Source organism: Suncus etruscus, chromosome 7 (assembly GCF_024139225.1).
Source record: "Suncus etruscus isolate mSunEtr1 chromosome 7, mSunEtr1.pri.cur, whole genome shotgun sequence".
NCBI lineage: Eukaryota > Metazoa > Chordata > Mammalia > Eulipotyphla > Soricidae > Suncus > Suncus etruscus.
The window spans coordinates 49,790,212-49,806,249 of record NC_064854.1 but is presented as its reverse complement, the minus strand read 5'-3'; the positions used below and the strand labels follow the sequence as shown (position 1 = coordinate 49,806,249).

The window sequence follows — 16,038 nt, the reverse complement described above, 5'->3', positions numbered from 1 at the left end:
CCGGCCCCGAGAGTATTTATTTTAATGATGTTAACATGTAGGTAAAACACTCCATGACATTAAGAGTAGACACATATTCAAGGAGGAAACATCATTGTCCAAAAAAATTGGAAGCAGAGATAAATAAATAGAACTTCGTTAAACTGAGAAGTTTCTGAATGTCAAAGGAAATAATGACTAGGATACAAAGGTCACACACAGAATGGAAGAAACTATTCACCCATTTCACATTAAATAAGGGTCTAACATCTAAGATATACAAGTTATTTATAGAACTTAAGGTGAAAAAAACGCATAACCCTTTCAAACAATGGGGAGAAGAAACAAACAGTCATTTCCTCAAAGAAGTAATACAAATGGCCAAATATTACATGAAAAAAAAAAAGTTCCACATCACTAATCACCAAAGAAGTGGATCAAACACTCCTGAAATTTATTTTAAAAATAAAAACCCACGAATAGATAAAGGAACCCTTTGGAAAAAGAACATGGGAGGCATCATTTTCCTCAACTTTACATTGTATTTCAAAGCAATAGTCATTAAAACATCATGGTATTGGAATAAAGACAGACCCTCAGATCAGTGGAATAGACTTGAATATTCAGAGAGTGTTCCACAGACATACAATCAACTACTCTTTGATAATGGGGCAAGAATTGCAAAATGGAGAAAGGAAAGTCTCTTCAACAAGAGGTGCCGGGACAACTGGTCAGCCACGTGCATAAAAGCAAAATCGCATTCATCTAACACACTACACAAAGATCAAATCAAAATGGATTAAAGACCTAATATCAGACTCCAAAATATAAGCTATATAGAAGAACAAGTATGCAAAAGACTTCATAGATTGAGATTAAAGTCATCTTCACGGAGGAAACAGCACTGTTGAAAAATGTAGGACCAGGGGCCGGAGAGATAGCATGGAGGTAAGGCGTTTGCCTTTCATGCAGAAGGTCATCGGTTCGAATCCCGGCATCCCATATGGTCCCCCGTGCCTGCCAGGAGCAATTTCTGAGCATGGAGCCAGGAATAACCCCTGAGCACTGCCGGGTGTGACCCAAAAACCACAAAAAAAAAAAAAAGAAAAAAAAAAGAAAAATGTAGGACCAGAGATAAACAGATCTGATAATATTAAACTAAGAAGCTTCTGCACCTCAAATGAAATAGTGACTAGGAAACAAAGGCCACACACAAAATGGGAGAAACTATTCACCCAATACCCATTAGATAAGGATCTAACATCTAAGATACAAATTACTGACAACAAGAAAAAACATCAATGAGGTACCATTTTACTCCACAGAGACTGGCACTCACCACAAAGAAAAAGAACAATCAGTTCTTGCAAGGATGTGGGAAGAAAGAACTTTCATTTACTGCTGGTGGGAATGCTGAGTAGTCCAGCCTTTCTGGAAAACAATATGGAGATTTCTCAAAAAAAAAAAAAAACAAAAAAAAACCACAAAACTGGAAATTGAGCTCCCATATAACCCAGCTATGCCACTCCTTGAAATATACCCTAGGAATTGAAAAACACAGTACAAAAATGCTTACTACACACCTGTATGCACTGCAGTGTTATTTACAATAGGCAGAATCTGGAAACAACCCAGATACCCTACAACAGGTGAGTGGCTAAAGAAACTATGGCATATATACACAATGTAACATTATGCCGCTGTCAGGAAAAATAAAGTCGTAAATTTTTCCTATACATGGATGGACATGAAAACTATTATGATGAGTAAAATAAGTCAGAGGGAGAGTGATAGACACATAATAGTCTCACTCATCTCTGTGATTTAAGAAAAATAGAAGACATTATTATATTAATACCCAGAGATAATACAGAGGAGGGCTGAAAGGATTGGCCCACAGTATGAATTTTATCACAAAGAGCAGTGAATTCAGTTAGAAAAATAGCTACACTGTCAACTATCATGACAATGGTAGTGGATGAGAAAAATAGAATGCTTGTCTTGAATACAGGAAGGGGGTGGGATAGGAGGAAACTTGTTATTTGTTCTTTGAGTTCTTGATCCAGCTGCAATTCAGCAGCATTTTTTAATGTGCTTTAACTCCAAGTGTTAGAGTATCTCAGCTTATTCTTTTTTTTATAATAAATTTATATCTTTTTGGCATTGTGGTCTGATAGGATGTTTTGTTTCTTACATTTGCAAAATTTTGTAAGTTAGACTTATGTTCTGAAATGTAATCTATTCTAGAGTATGCTCTGTGTGCAATAGAGAGAATGTGAATTTAGCTTTTTGAAGATAGAAGGCCTTATAGAGATACATTTGTCCCATCTCTCCTAATTTTTCTCTTAGGGCTTTTATATCCTTCCTAATATTCTGCCTCGTAAAATCTATTAATTTATGAGAGTGGCATGTTGAAAACTCTACTCCTATCATGTTCCCATCAAAGTGTTTATATTTCCCTAAGTTTGTGCACAATGCCTTTAAAATACCTAGCTGACCCAACTTTTAGTGATTATATGTTAATGAGAGTTGGTACTTCTTGGTCTATTTTTCCCCTGATCTATAAATTATGTCTATCCTTTTTTGGGTTTTGGGTCACACCCAGCGGCGCTAAGGGGTTACTCCTGGCTCTGAACTCAGAAATCGCTCCTGGCAGGCTCGGGAGACCTTATAGGATGTCATCCTGGGTTGGCCGCGTGCAAGGCAAACACCCTACTGCTGTGCTATCTCTCGGGACCCCATCCATCCTTGTCTCTAATTAGTTTCTTGAGAGTGAATGCAATTTTGTCATATATACATATGGCTTTTTCAGGTTTTTTTGTTTTCTTTTCCTGTGACTTGTATAATTGTTTTTCTTCCTTTTAGTCTTAGCTTGTGTCTACCCTAAAATTTTAGATGTTTTCTGTAAGCAGTAAATGGATGAGTATATTTCCTGATCAATTAATTCTCTACTCTGTGTCCTGGGAGAGTGTAGTCCATTGACATTCAAAGAAACTACTGACAGAAAAGTCTATTGTGCCATTAGCTTGTGTGGGGTTGTTACTTGAGCTTATTTGGTTTATATAAATGAACATTAATATGACTATAAGTAAATTTTGTTAACATAACTGTTACAAGTTCTTTTTTGTATGAAAATATTTTTATACCACTTTCCCATATAAATGAGAAGATTTCTGGGTTACAGACTCTAGGTTGAAATTGTTCATTCACTATTTAAATGTCATTCTACTCTTTTTTTGCCTGGATCATTTCATATGGGATATATGTTTTGATTCTTTTCTTTAAAAATCTTTACTTAAGCACCATGATTACAAGCATGATTGTAGTTGGGTTTCAGTCATAAACAAAACACACCACTTCACCAGTGCAACATTCCCACCACCATTGTCACCCTCCCTCCTCCCCACCCCTGCCTGTATTTGAGAAAGGCATTCTACTTCTTTCATTCAGGTTTTGATTCTTACGTTTTATCTTTTTATTTAAGATTTTTCTTCTCCCTGCTTTAAAAAAACCCATCTCTCTCACTTTGCTTTTTTGTTTGTTTGTTTGCTTGCTAGCTATTTTGGTTACTATATATCTTAGTGTTCTGTTTGTATCTAATTTATTTGGTACTTTTTTGGCCTCTTAGAAATACTTGTTCAGCTGCCTCTTTCCTGAAACTGTGGAAATTCTCTGCTATTATCTTTCCTAGTACTCATGAATCCCCTTTCCCTTTTTTGTCACCTTTTTATATTCCTTTGATTCTGAGATTGTTTCTCTTGTTTTTATTAAGTACCTTAAATTTTCTTCTTCTTCTTCTTCTTCTTCTTCTTCTTCTTCTTCTTCTTCTTCTTCTTCTTCTTCTTCTTCTTCTTCTTCTTCTTCTTCTTCTTCTTCTTCTTCTTCCTCCTCCTCCTCCTCCTCCTCCTCCTCCTCTCTCTCTCTCTCTTTCTCTCTCTCTCACTCTCTCTCTCTCTCGTTGGTTTTTGGGCCATGCCCTGTGATACTTAGGGGTTAATCCTGGCTATGCGCTCAGAAATTGCTCCTGGCTTGGGGGACCATATGGGATGCCGGGGGATTGAACCACGGTCCTTCAGAGGCTAGCGTGCACAAGGCAGACGCTCATGCGCCACTGCTCTGGCCCCTTCTTTCATCTTTTGTCTCTCTTATTTGAATTTTTTGTCAATGTTGGCTTGTAATTTGTCTTCAAGTTTTGTCTCAGTGGTTTTACCCCCGAGCAATTCTGCTATGTTTATTTTTACATATGAATATCAGAACTGTTTGACTCACTCCTTTGAAAAATGTCATGGGCATCCTTATAGAGATTATATTAAATTTGTCCATTGCTTTGAGAAGTTTTGCCATTTTAATGATTTTTATTCTCCCAATTCATGAGTAGGCAAATTTTTCCATTTCTTTGTGTCCTGTTTTATTTTTTAAATCAGTGTTTGTTGTTTTCTTTTTATGTCTTTTTTCTCTTTAGTTAAATTGACTGAAGTACTTGGTTTTCAGAGGCACAGTTGTGAATGTGATTGTATTTCTTCTCTTTCATTATTTTTATATAGGAAAGCCATGCAGGGGCCGGAGCAGTAGCACAGTGGTAGGACATTTGCTTTGCATGCAGCTGACTCAGGAGAGACCTGCGTTCAATCCCCTTTATTCCATATGGTCCCCCAAGTCTGCCAGAAGCGATTTCTGAGTTCAAAGCCAGGAGAAATATCTGAGTGCTTCTGGGTGTGGCCCAAAAACCAAAAAAGAAAAGAAAGACAGAAAAAAGAAAATCCATGCCTTTCTGCATATTAATTCTGCAGCCTGCTACTTTAAGTCTATTGTTTTCAAAAGCTTTTTGGTAGAGTCTTTAGGATTTTTTAGATACAATATCATATCATCTGCAACCAGCAAGAAATTTACTTCTTCCTTTCCTATGTGGATGCCCTTGATATATTTTTCTTGCAAAATTGCTAGTACTTCAGTACTATGTTGAATATAAGTGTAGAGAGAGGGCAAATTTGTCTTGTGTAAATATCTTAGATGAAAAGCTTTCCATTTTTCCCCATTGAGAATACTGTTTGTGATGGACTTGTGGTAAAAATAGATTTGATTATACAGAAGAAAGTTCCTGTAATTTTCATCCTGTTGAGAGTTTTATTATGAATGAGTGCTATACTTTGTCAAATGCTTTTATATATCTATTGATTTAATCACATGATTTTTTTATTTTATTGATGTGGTGTATTATATTGGTTTACTTGTATATCTTACTTGGTCATTGTGTTTAACCTTCTTGATGACTTGCTGGGTTCTATTTGCTAGTATTTTGATGAGGATCTTTACATCTCTGTTCATTAAGGATATAAACATGTAATTCTCTTTTTTGTGTGATGTTTCTGTCTGCTTTTGGTATCAGGGTTATGGTAGCTTCATTGAAACTATTTGGGAGTGTTTTTGTTTCTTCAATTTCCTGTTAGGACCTAAAAGGATCGGCAGTAGAATCTCCTTCAAGGTTTGAAAGAGCTCACTAGTGAATCCATCTGGGCCAGGGCTTTTATTTTGGGGGGCTTTTTTTATTACTTTCAATTTCCTCAACCATGATAGAACTGTTCAGGTATTCCAATTCATCTTGGTTCAATTGTATATAGCTTGTTGTAGATTGGGTATTGATTCTGTTGTTTTGGGTTTGGTGTTTGAGTCTGATCATTTTTATTTTCACTCAGTGTTCATATGGCTGTTTGATCCTGGCACCCTTCATCACCCACCCCCTCAATTCATGAGGCAGAACAAGATGAGTCAAGTTATGTGGTTCTGTTGGAAAAAAGAAAAAAACTGGGAGGTTTCTGTCTAGCGGTTATAAATATCAGTTTAAAAGAAGAAAGGGAAAAAAAGAAGAAAAACAAAACAAAACAAAAACAAAAAGGGGGAATCCTCTAAAAAATCTAGCTACTAAAAACAACCACCATCATATAATAACCATGAGAACAAAAAGGAAGAGAAAAGAAATAAAGAAAAATAGAAAAGAGAAGAAAAAGAAAAATAAGAAGAAAAGAAAAACAAGACAACTAAGAAAGGAGGGCTAGTGTGACAAGGTTTTGTGTGTCTGTGTGTGTGTATGTGTGTGTGTTTTTGCATAGGCACAATAAGTATTGGGGAAATTAGAAAGGGAATTCCCTTGGCTTCAGAGATATAGTGTTTCTCCGCCCTTGAGGCATACTGCCATGAGAACCTAAGCTGCTTTTTTTTTTTTAATCTATAAAGCGGTGTATCTTTTTGTTTTGTTTTGTTTTGTTTTGGGGCCACACCCAGCGGTGCTCAGGGGTTACTCCTGGCTGTCTGCTCAGAAATAGCTCCTGGCAGGCACGGGGGACCATATGGGACACCGGGATTCGAACCAACCACCTTTGGTCCTGGATTGGCTGCTTGCAAGGCAAACGCCGCTGTGCTATCTCTCTGGGCCCTGTGTATCTTTTCTTTAAACTGGAATGTAAGTCTGGCTTGGTGAAACATCCTTGGTGAGGAATTCATTTTGTTGAATTTTTCACTGTCCCATCACTGTCTTCATGCCTTGAGGATTCTTTGTAAAAGAAAAAAAATACACTGTAAATCTTAAAAATTTCCTTGTTTATAATTTTCCTTTTTTATTTTGCTGCCTTCTGCATTTTATTCCTATCAGTAGTATTCATCATTGTGACTACGATGTGTCTTGGGGTGCTTTTCTTTGTATCTCTTTTAGCTGATACTCTTCGGGAATGCAGGTGTTTTTTTTGGTTTTGGGTTTTTTTTTTTTTTTTTTTTGGTTTTTGGGCCACACCCGGTGACGCTCAGGGGTTACTCCTGGCTATGCGCTCAGAAGTTGCTCCTGGCTTGGGGGACCATATGGGACGCCGGGGGATCGAACTGCGGTCCGTCCTAGGCTAGCGCAGGCAAGGCAGGCACCTTACCTCTAGCGCCACTGCCCGGCCCCGGGCATGCAGGTTTTTATTACATGCAGTCTTTAGCTCTGAAATTTTCTCTGCAGTAATGTCTTTGTTGATTTTTAATGAGGGTTCCTGCCTGAGTCTCTGGGACTCAATTATTCTGATGTTGTTTGTGTTGAATTTATCCCAGACTTCTATTGTCATCTGTTTACGTTTTTTAATGACATTTTCAATAGTCTGGTCAGTTATTTTAATGTTCTTTTCCAACCTCTTCTGTTGTAAGGAGTTGTTATGCATTTCATCTTTCAGCTCACTGATTCTGTCCTTGGCAGCTGTTACTATGCTGGTGAAGCCTTGCAATGAGTTTTTCATTGCACCTACCAAATTTTTCAACCCTTATTTCAGTTTTAAATTTTCTCACTTCTGCTTTCATATCTCTTCTTGAGTCTTGGTTGTGATTCTTTGGTTCATTCCATGCTTTCAAGCAAGTATAACTCAGAGTTGTAATGTAGTCTTTAAAAATTTTTATAAAATTGTGAAATTGATCAACATTTCTCAATAAGTAGGACATTTGAGAATCTCATCTTTGATAATATGAACAGAATCCTATGAGCTCATTCATTTTTTAAGCATCCTAATTTCTAAACCCATCCTAATTTCAATATATTACTAAAGCACAAGCTTGACTTCTATCTTGGCCATAGGTCATCTGTAATGCTAATTTTTATGGTATAAAAATTCAAATTTGAGCTTCCTGGTTTGAAATTCTGATTTTATTGTTGTTATTGCTACTAATGTATTGATGTTAAAATGCGAAGTGTTTGTTCCTTTGGAAAAAATTTCTTTTGAGGTTTGAAAATCTCCAGCTTAATCAGCTAGTCATTGACATATGCCAGCTGCTTCTTATAATGTATCCAACATAAACAATATTCATTCACTTCATTGACATGGTTGACATGAAGCACCTTGAGACAGATTTCAAATGCCAAAATAGCCTATAAATAAGACACGAATTAAACATTCTTCTGGTCCTCACCCTATTGAAAGGAATTAATTTTGCATTCATTTTATTAATTTAAAGGTGTTAATTATATGGTTAAGCATGCTGATTTTCTCTCTTGTTGACTATGTAAATTTAATAATAAATATTCACTACAGAGGCAAAAACTGGTAGGTTTTGGTAGCAGAATATGAGATATTTTGTTGATATTTGGATAATAAATCCTTTAGTTTTGAACAAGACAAAATAAAGACACTCAGTTCTCCTGATTTTCTTATTGTTTTTATGTCTTCCAGAAATATTTTGATCTGGAGAGAGAAAATGGCTGTGTCACAAAAGAGCCAAAGAATCACACTTTTCCTAAGTTAAATCGCAACAAATACATGGTGACAGATGGTGCAGCTTATATTGGTAGGTATCAAGGTTCACTAGGGAATTAGGCAAGTTGATAATAGCCTTTCTTTGCTCTTCTGCTCATAAAGCAGCAGGCTTCTAGTGAATGAGGAGCTTATGGGAGTGGAAAATAGGAAACTAATGACAAAGAATTCTTCAACCTAGCATTTCTATGATTTGATTCAGAATTTGGTGACATATATGATGTCTTTTTACATGCATCTTACAGAAATTCTTTGGTACACTTGTCTCATTTTCTACAAGACTCATCAAAGGTAAATCCTCATACTAGACAGACCAAAGTGCTCTTTTTTCACCCAAGTACAAGAACCAGTGTGTTCTGAGAGAATGGTGAGCTCAGATTCAGATGACCACCACCTTGGCAATAACCCCACCCGCTACTTTATGCCTAGCTTTTAAAATCTACTTAATTTATCTAAATTATTGCTTTCTTACTTATAAAATGGAGCCAATAGTTTCCTTTGGTCATATAAAATTTAAATGAGATAGCATATGTAAAACTCTTTGCATAATAAATACTTCAAGATCATAGATAATATCCAGTTCTTGTTCACTGTTAAAAATAAGGCAATAAAAAAAATAAGGCAATAAAGGGGCCGGAGAGATAGCATGGAGGTAGGGAACTTGTCTTGCATGCAGAAGGACGGTGGTTCAAATCTTGGCATCCCATATGGTCCCCCAAGCATGCCAGGAGGATTTCTGAGTGTAGAGCCAGGAATAACCCCTGAGCGCTGCTAGGTATGACCCAAACCCCCCCAATAAAAGACAATAATGAATATATTGTCATATACATATACAAAAATAATTTATGCTAGTAAGATTATTTTAATGTATTACGTATGTACTGTTTTATATAATGTATATGAATCCAAACTACTGGAATTTTTGAGAAATCTTTATCATTATGTTTGATTAGTATGGAATAAAAAACTTTGTTTATGGGGCCGGGCGGTGGCGCTAAAGGTAAGGTGCCTGCCTTGCCTGCGCTAGCCTCGGACGGACCGCGGTTCGATTCCCCCGGTGTCCCATATGGTCCCCCAAGCCAGGAGCGACTTCTGAGCGCATAGCCAGGAGTAACCCCTGAGCATTACCGGGTGTGGCCCAAAAACCAAAAAAAAAAAAAAAAACTTTGTTTATTCATATTGTCTATATGACACAAGATGATATTACCTGAATATTTTTGTATACATAAATTTATGGAAAGCAGAATAAAATTGTGACAAGAACAAGTTTAGATGATTTAATCAAAAAGTGATTGTTTTGATTCAATTATTAGCAAATAGATCAGGTTTCTGGAGTAGTGGTGGAGATTCAACTCTGGATATTTTTGCTAGAGAGGGTTTACTTACAATAAAATATTAAATTGTGGGGCCGGCGAGGTGGCGCTAGAGGTAAGGTGTCTGCCTTGCAAGCACTAGCCAAGGAAAGATCGCGACCACGGTTCGATCCCCCAGCGTCCTATATGGTCCCCCCAAACCAAGGGCAATTTCTGAGCGCTTAGCCAGGAGTAACCCCTGAGCATCAAACGAGTGTGGCCCGAAAAACCAAAAAAATATATACATATATATATATATTAAATTGTTCTAAGGCATTATAGATATTCACCAGACCTTTATTCTTAATCAAATTCATTATCTTTGTATTTGTTTTTCAAATTCATTATCTCTTAATGAATTAATTATGTGTTTAGAAATCAGGAAGGCCTCTATGATTAAATTTAGTACTGACACAAGCTAGATGATGATGGAAAATTATAATCTCTCTGAGAATCTGTGAGTCTATGTTTTCTGGTATAAGGAGATAAATTTAAGTTATAGCAAAACTGAACAGAAAATACATAAAATTCAAGTATAATGTTATGTATAAATCTTCACAATAAGTATCTCCCATAAGAGTGCATAATTATAATAAATGAACCTACATTGACAAACCATTATCACCCAAATGCCATAGACTGCAATATAAGTTCACTTTTGGTATTATATTATAGTCTATGGGTTTGGATAAATTTATAGTGATTGTATTGACTATTATATTATACCATATTTTATTTAATCCCCAATTTTCTGAGTATTATTCATTTCTTTTAAGTTGACCTCCTAACTTCCTATTTCCTGAAATTTTTTTACTTTATCTAAAGTTTAGTTTTTTACAGAATATTATATAATGGAATTATACACTATGCACTCCCTTTAACTTATTTTAAAATATATTTTTATTTGGGGCCAGAGAGATAGCACAGCAGTAAGGCATTTGTTTGATTCCTGGCATCTCATGTAGTCTCCCAAGCTTGCCAGGAGCGATTTCTGAGCACAGAGCCAGGAGTAATCCCTGAGCATCGCCGATGTGCCCCCCCCAAATCAATCAATTAATCAATCAATTGCTTGAAAAAATATTTTTATTTGAGGGAGGCCACACCAGCAATGCTTAGGGCTTATTCCTAGTTGTGAGCTCAGAGATCACTCCTGGTGGGTTTGGAGTACCATTTGGGGTGCTGAAGGTCAAGCTGGGGTCAGTCACATGTAAGACCAGTTCCCTACCTGCTCTACTACCACTCTGTCCAATATGCACTCTTTATAGATTGCTTGTTTGTTGTTTTGGGGCCACATCCTGTGACGCTAAGGGGCTACTCGTGGGTATGCGCTCAGAAATCGCTCCTGGCTTGGGGGACCATCTGGGACGCTGGGTTAGCAAACTGCAATCTGTCCCAAGTCAGCCTCGTGCAAGGCAAACACCTTACTGCTGCTCGATGGCTCCAGCCCTAGATTGCTTATTTGATCTGATAATATTCATTTTCTTTTCTTTCTTTTTTTTTTTTTTTTTTTTTTTTTTTTGGTTTTTGGGCCACACCCGGCAGTGCTCAGGGTTTACTCCTGGCTGTCTGCTCAGAAATAGCTCCTGGCAGGCACGGGGGACCATATGGGACACCGGGATTCGAACCAACCACCTTTGGTCCTGGATCGGCTGCTTGCAAGGCAAACGCCGCTATGCTATCTCTCCGGGCCCTCATTTAATTTTCTTGTTGTCTACTGGCTTGATAGTCAATTTTCCTTTGTGTTTTGATAAATAGAAAATATTAATTTTAATCTTTTATTTAAATTACAGTGATTTACAAAATATTGATTGACTGAATCTTAGGCATATAATATTTCAGCACCAGTACAAACACCAGTGTTAGCTTCCCTCTACCAGAGTTCTTGTACTACTTCCCATCTTGTACTAACTTCCTCATGCCTGCTACCTTGCCAGGCACATTTCAAAATTCAAAGTTTTGTATTTATAGTTACGATTTCAGTGTTGTTGAGCTTTGGATATATAGCAATAACCATTGTCTCATCACCAGTATACCCAAGGCCTCTGACCCAAGGCCCCTGTCCTCATTATTTCCATTTCTTATTTTCTTCTACCCATCTCAATCTTTTGTGCTTTTTATTATAACACTATCATTTGCTGAAGTTGTTCATTATACAGTTGTCTCAGGCATTAAATATTCTAACTCCAATTTCACCACCTCGTGATCATCCCTTCACATGTGTCCCCAATCTTCTACCCACCACCAAAGCTTGCTTCCATGCCTCTACAAATTTATTCCATATTGCTTATTACAGCACAAAGGCAAATGGAATGAACAAAACTTAGATCAACATAGGTCAATTTGAAATGATTGCCATTCCCTTCCTTCCTTCCTTCCTTCCTTCCTTCCTTCCTTCCTTCCTTCCTTCCTTCCTTCCTTCCTTCCTTCCTTCCTTTTCCTTCCTTCCTTCCTTCCTTTTCCTTCCTTCCTTCCTTCCTTCCTTTTCCTTCCTTCCTTTTCCTTCCTTCCTTCCTTCCTTCCTTCCTTCCTTCCTTCCTTCCTTCCTTCCTTTCTTTCTTCTCTTTCTTTCTTTTTTCTCTTTCTTTCTTTCTTTTTCTCTTTCTTTTTCTTTCTTTCTTTCTTTCTCTCTTTCTTTCTTTCTTCCTTCCTTTTTTTCTTCCTTCCTTCCTTCCTTCCTTTCTTTCTTTCTCTTTCTTTTTCTCTTTCTCTCTTTCTTTCTCTCTCTCTTTCTTTCTTTCTTTCTTTCTTTCTTTCTTTCTTTCTTTCTTTCTTTCTTTCTTCTTCTTTCTTTTCTTTCTTTCCTTCCTTTTCTTTCCTTCTTTCTTTCCTTTCTTCCTTCTTTCTCTTTCTTTCTTTTCTTTCTTTCTTTCTTTCTTTCTTTCTTTCTTCTTTCTTCTTTCTTTCTTCTTTCTTTCTTTCTTTCTTTCTTCTTTCTTCTTTCTTTCTTTCTTCTTTCCTTCCTTCCTTCCTTCCTTCCTTCCTTCCTTCCTTCCTTCCTTCCTTCCTTCCTTCCTTCCTTCCTTCCTTCCTTCCTTCCTTCCTTCCTTCCTTCCTTCCTTCCTTCTCTTTCTTCTTTCTTTCTTTTCTTTCTTTCTTTCTTTCTTTCTTTCTTCTTTCTTTCTTCTTTCTTTCTTCTTTCTTTCTTTCTTTTCTTTCTTTCTTTCTTTCTTTCTTTCTTTCTTCTATCTAAGGCAGTTATGTGGATCCAGAGAGATAGCACAGTGGTAGGGCATTTTGCCTGCATGCGCTGACCTGGGAGGGACTGGCTCGACTCCCGGCATCCCATATGGTCCCCCAGCCTGCCAGGGTGATTTCTGAGTTCAGAGCCAGGAGTAGCCCCTGTGTGTGCCCAACAACCAACCAATTAATCAACAAATAAATTAAAAAGGTTTTAAAATGGCTGTTATGTGCCATTCATAGTGAAATTTTAGACATACAACATTTTGTGTGCCAATCTCACTCCCAGGTCAAACTTCTTTCATCAATGTTTTCACCAAGTCCATCCTATACCACCACCTTCCTGCCCCAACCTGCCATCATAACAGGAACCTTTTTTTAAGTTTGGTTGTTACAGTTTGAATCTCATAATTTTCTTGTTGATTCTGTGGCTCTGATAGTTATTAATACCACCAATACTGTCTTAATACCACCAATACACCAGAGTCTCCTTGGTTCCTGTACCCATTATTTGCATCTTGGCCTCAGAGTATAATGAGGAGAAAGAAAAAAAATTGAGTGGGGGAGGAAAAAGAAAGAAGAAGCTGCCCTCCCCCATTTCTGAAAATGCCACAAAACATCTGAGAAGGATTTTAGAGAGAAAATGTTGAGGATGTTCAAGGAATTCAAAGAAACATTGGAACAGATAGCCAATAAAACACAAGAGAATATGAGAGCAAAAGAAAAATTTTCAAGAGTGACAGAACTGACGAACTAGGTGACAGAAGCTGGTCAGTTGGTCATTCTTTTTATTCAAAAGAATAAACAAGATAGAAAAATCACACTGACTCTACTGTCTGATACTAGTCTATATATGGCCACTTGGTCCAAAATTTATCTCAAAAACAAATTTGGAGGCTTGGAAGTTTGATAAGTTTAAGTCTTGGAGCTGGGCTATTTCTATAGGAGGATGTGCATTGGGCTGCTATAGATCATGCAGAAAGAGGAATCTGCCTCCCCACATTTCTGAGAGTGTCCCATAGATCTGCCAGTATTGAACAATCTGGGAAGTATCAGCAAACATTATTTTCTTTTGGAGCTTTGTGGGAAAGGCAGACTGTTTTTCTTCTGGGAAGATGGCTACTGTGGGCAAAGTTGCTGGGTTTTCCAGCTGGAATGGGTGCAGGAGGGGTTGACCCAATCTCTTTTTTTCTGGGAAAATACAGATATGTTAGCCCAGTAGTTTGATCTCATCTTAGAGGATTTAAATGCTAATATTAAATAATTTCAGTTGAGGAACTGGCCGTTTATTTTTATTTTTTAAATTTTTATTGTAGTCAAAGTGAATTACAATTATTTCACAGAAATATTTAAGGCACATAGTGACAATGAATGAGAGACTGAAAGGGGCTGCATTTGACTGCAGTAGTTCATGCAAAAAGGAGAGTTTGCCCCACCCTTTTTTGTTTTGGTTCGATGAATGGAGGGGTGGACCACACCCAGCACTGCGCTCAGAAATTTCTTCTGGCAGGCTCAGTGGACCATATGGGATGTCGGGATCGAATCTGGATCTGCTGCATGCAAAGCAAATGCCCTCACCACTCTGCTATCGCTCTGTCATCACCCTTTCTGAGGGTGTCACATTGGTATTATCCAGAACTGGACTATCTGGGAAGTATTAGTGGTCATTATTTTCTTTTGCAGTTTGAAGAATGACGTAAGTTGTTTTTCTGCCAGTAAGATTGATTTATTGCTTTTCTGTTTTATGCCAGTAGGATTTTGTTTTTCTGGGGTCAGAGTGATAGCACAGGAGTAGGATGTTTGTCTTGTACACAGGTGAACCAGAATGAACCTGGGTTCGATTCCCGGCGACCCATATTGTCTCCTAAGCCAGGAGAGATTTCTGAGCACATAGCCAGGAGTACCCACTGAGTGTCACCAGGTGTGGCCCCCAAACAAGAAAATTTTGTTTTTCTGCTATGGGTAGGCTACTGACCACCTCAATTTCTACTGACCTCAATTTCTTTTCTTCTCTGCCCTTCTCCTATACAGACTCTAAAGTTAAGCATGATCTGGGCACACCCCCTTTACTACATTATTCACTCATTATTCTATATATTACAGAGAAGTGAGATCTTGTGTTTAACCTTTTGGCTTACTTCATTCAACTTGATATCTTCCAGTTTGAACCAGGTTACAGCAAATTGCATGATTTCTTTATTCCTTGCAACTGCATAATATTCCATATTTTGTACATATGCATCTACAAATAATTTTCATGCCTTCAAAGGCTAGAGAGTCTAAGCTTAAAAACTATCACTAAGGGGCCGGAGAGATAGCACAGCTGTAGGGCGTTTGCCTTAGACACAGGAGGACAGTGGTTCAAATTCCGGCATCCCATATGATCCTCGAGCCTGCCAAGAGCGGTTTCTGAGCCAGGAGTAACCCCTGAGCACTGCCGGGTGTGACCCAAAAACCAAAAACCAACCAAACAAACAAACAAACAAACAAACAAAAACCTATCACTAAGGGCCCAGGAGAAAGATAGCACAAGGTTTGCAAGCAACTGACCCCGGCCAATTCCAATTCAATTCTAGTGACCTCACGTTACTTGGGTAATTCCAGGGTAATCCTCCCAAAATGTAGGTTTAAATAACTTCTAGAGTGATCTAGTTCCAGTGTTGGGGGTTTTGTTGTTGTTTCTTAGTACAATTAATATCTTAATTTTTATGATAATTGAAGTAATAAGGTTACAATAGTGTTCAAGTTTATAATGTTGATGTACAAATTTACTGCATAGCACCAGTACCAAAGTGACCATGATCCTATATTCCTATCATTATCTCACCTCTTGTCCAACCTTCCTTCCCTCTTACCAATCCCCATTATTTTTCTATTAATATATGTATTGTGGTTGATATTATTTTGGTGCATACCATTACCAGCCTTAGCACACAAGTGCTTCAGGTGCTGCAGCTATTTCAATGTCACTTTCTGTCAACCAATTTATCACCTTCATCCTCTCCTCCCAAATTTTATATAGGTCTATATGCCTATATCCAAAGTTTATTACTTATTGATGTTGTTCATATCCTTGATATTCTACAGATGACTTGATCATAATATTTATTCATCTGCTTCTGGCTTACTTTCTTAAGCATGATACTCTTTGCCATGCCCTCACATGTTTAAAAATATTAGCAGGGAACTCTTTATGGCCTCTTTTGTAGGCACTACATCATTTATGAGGGCTCCATCATAGCATCTAATAACTTACTCAAATC

The 16,038-nt window shown here is 37.5% G+C and overlaps 1 protein-coding gene across 1 annotated transcript in view; it reads left to right on the top strand.

Annotated features, from left to right (window-relative positions):
• PLD5 (phospholipase D family member 5) overlaps positions 1-16,038 on the top strand; it is a 273,586-nt gene that overhangs the window by 255,046 nt on the left and 2,502 nt on the right. The window contains exon 9 of the mRNA XM_049776491.1: positions 8,166-8,280. Coding sequence (XP_049632448.1) covers positions 8,166-8,280 — 115 coding nt within the window. The remainder of the gene's footprint in view (positions 1-8,165; positions 8,281-16,038) is intronic.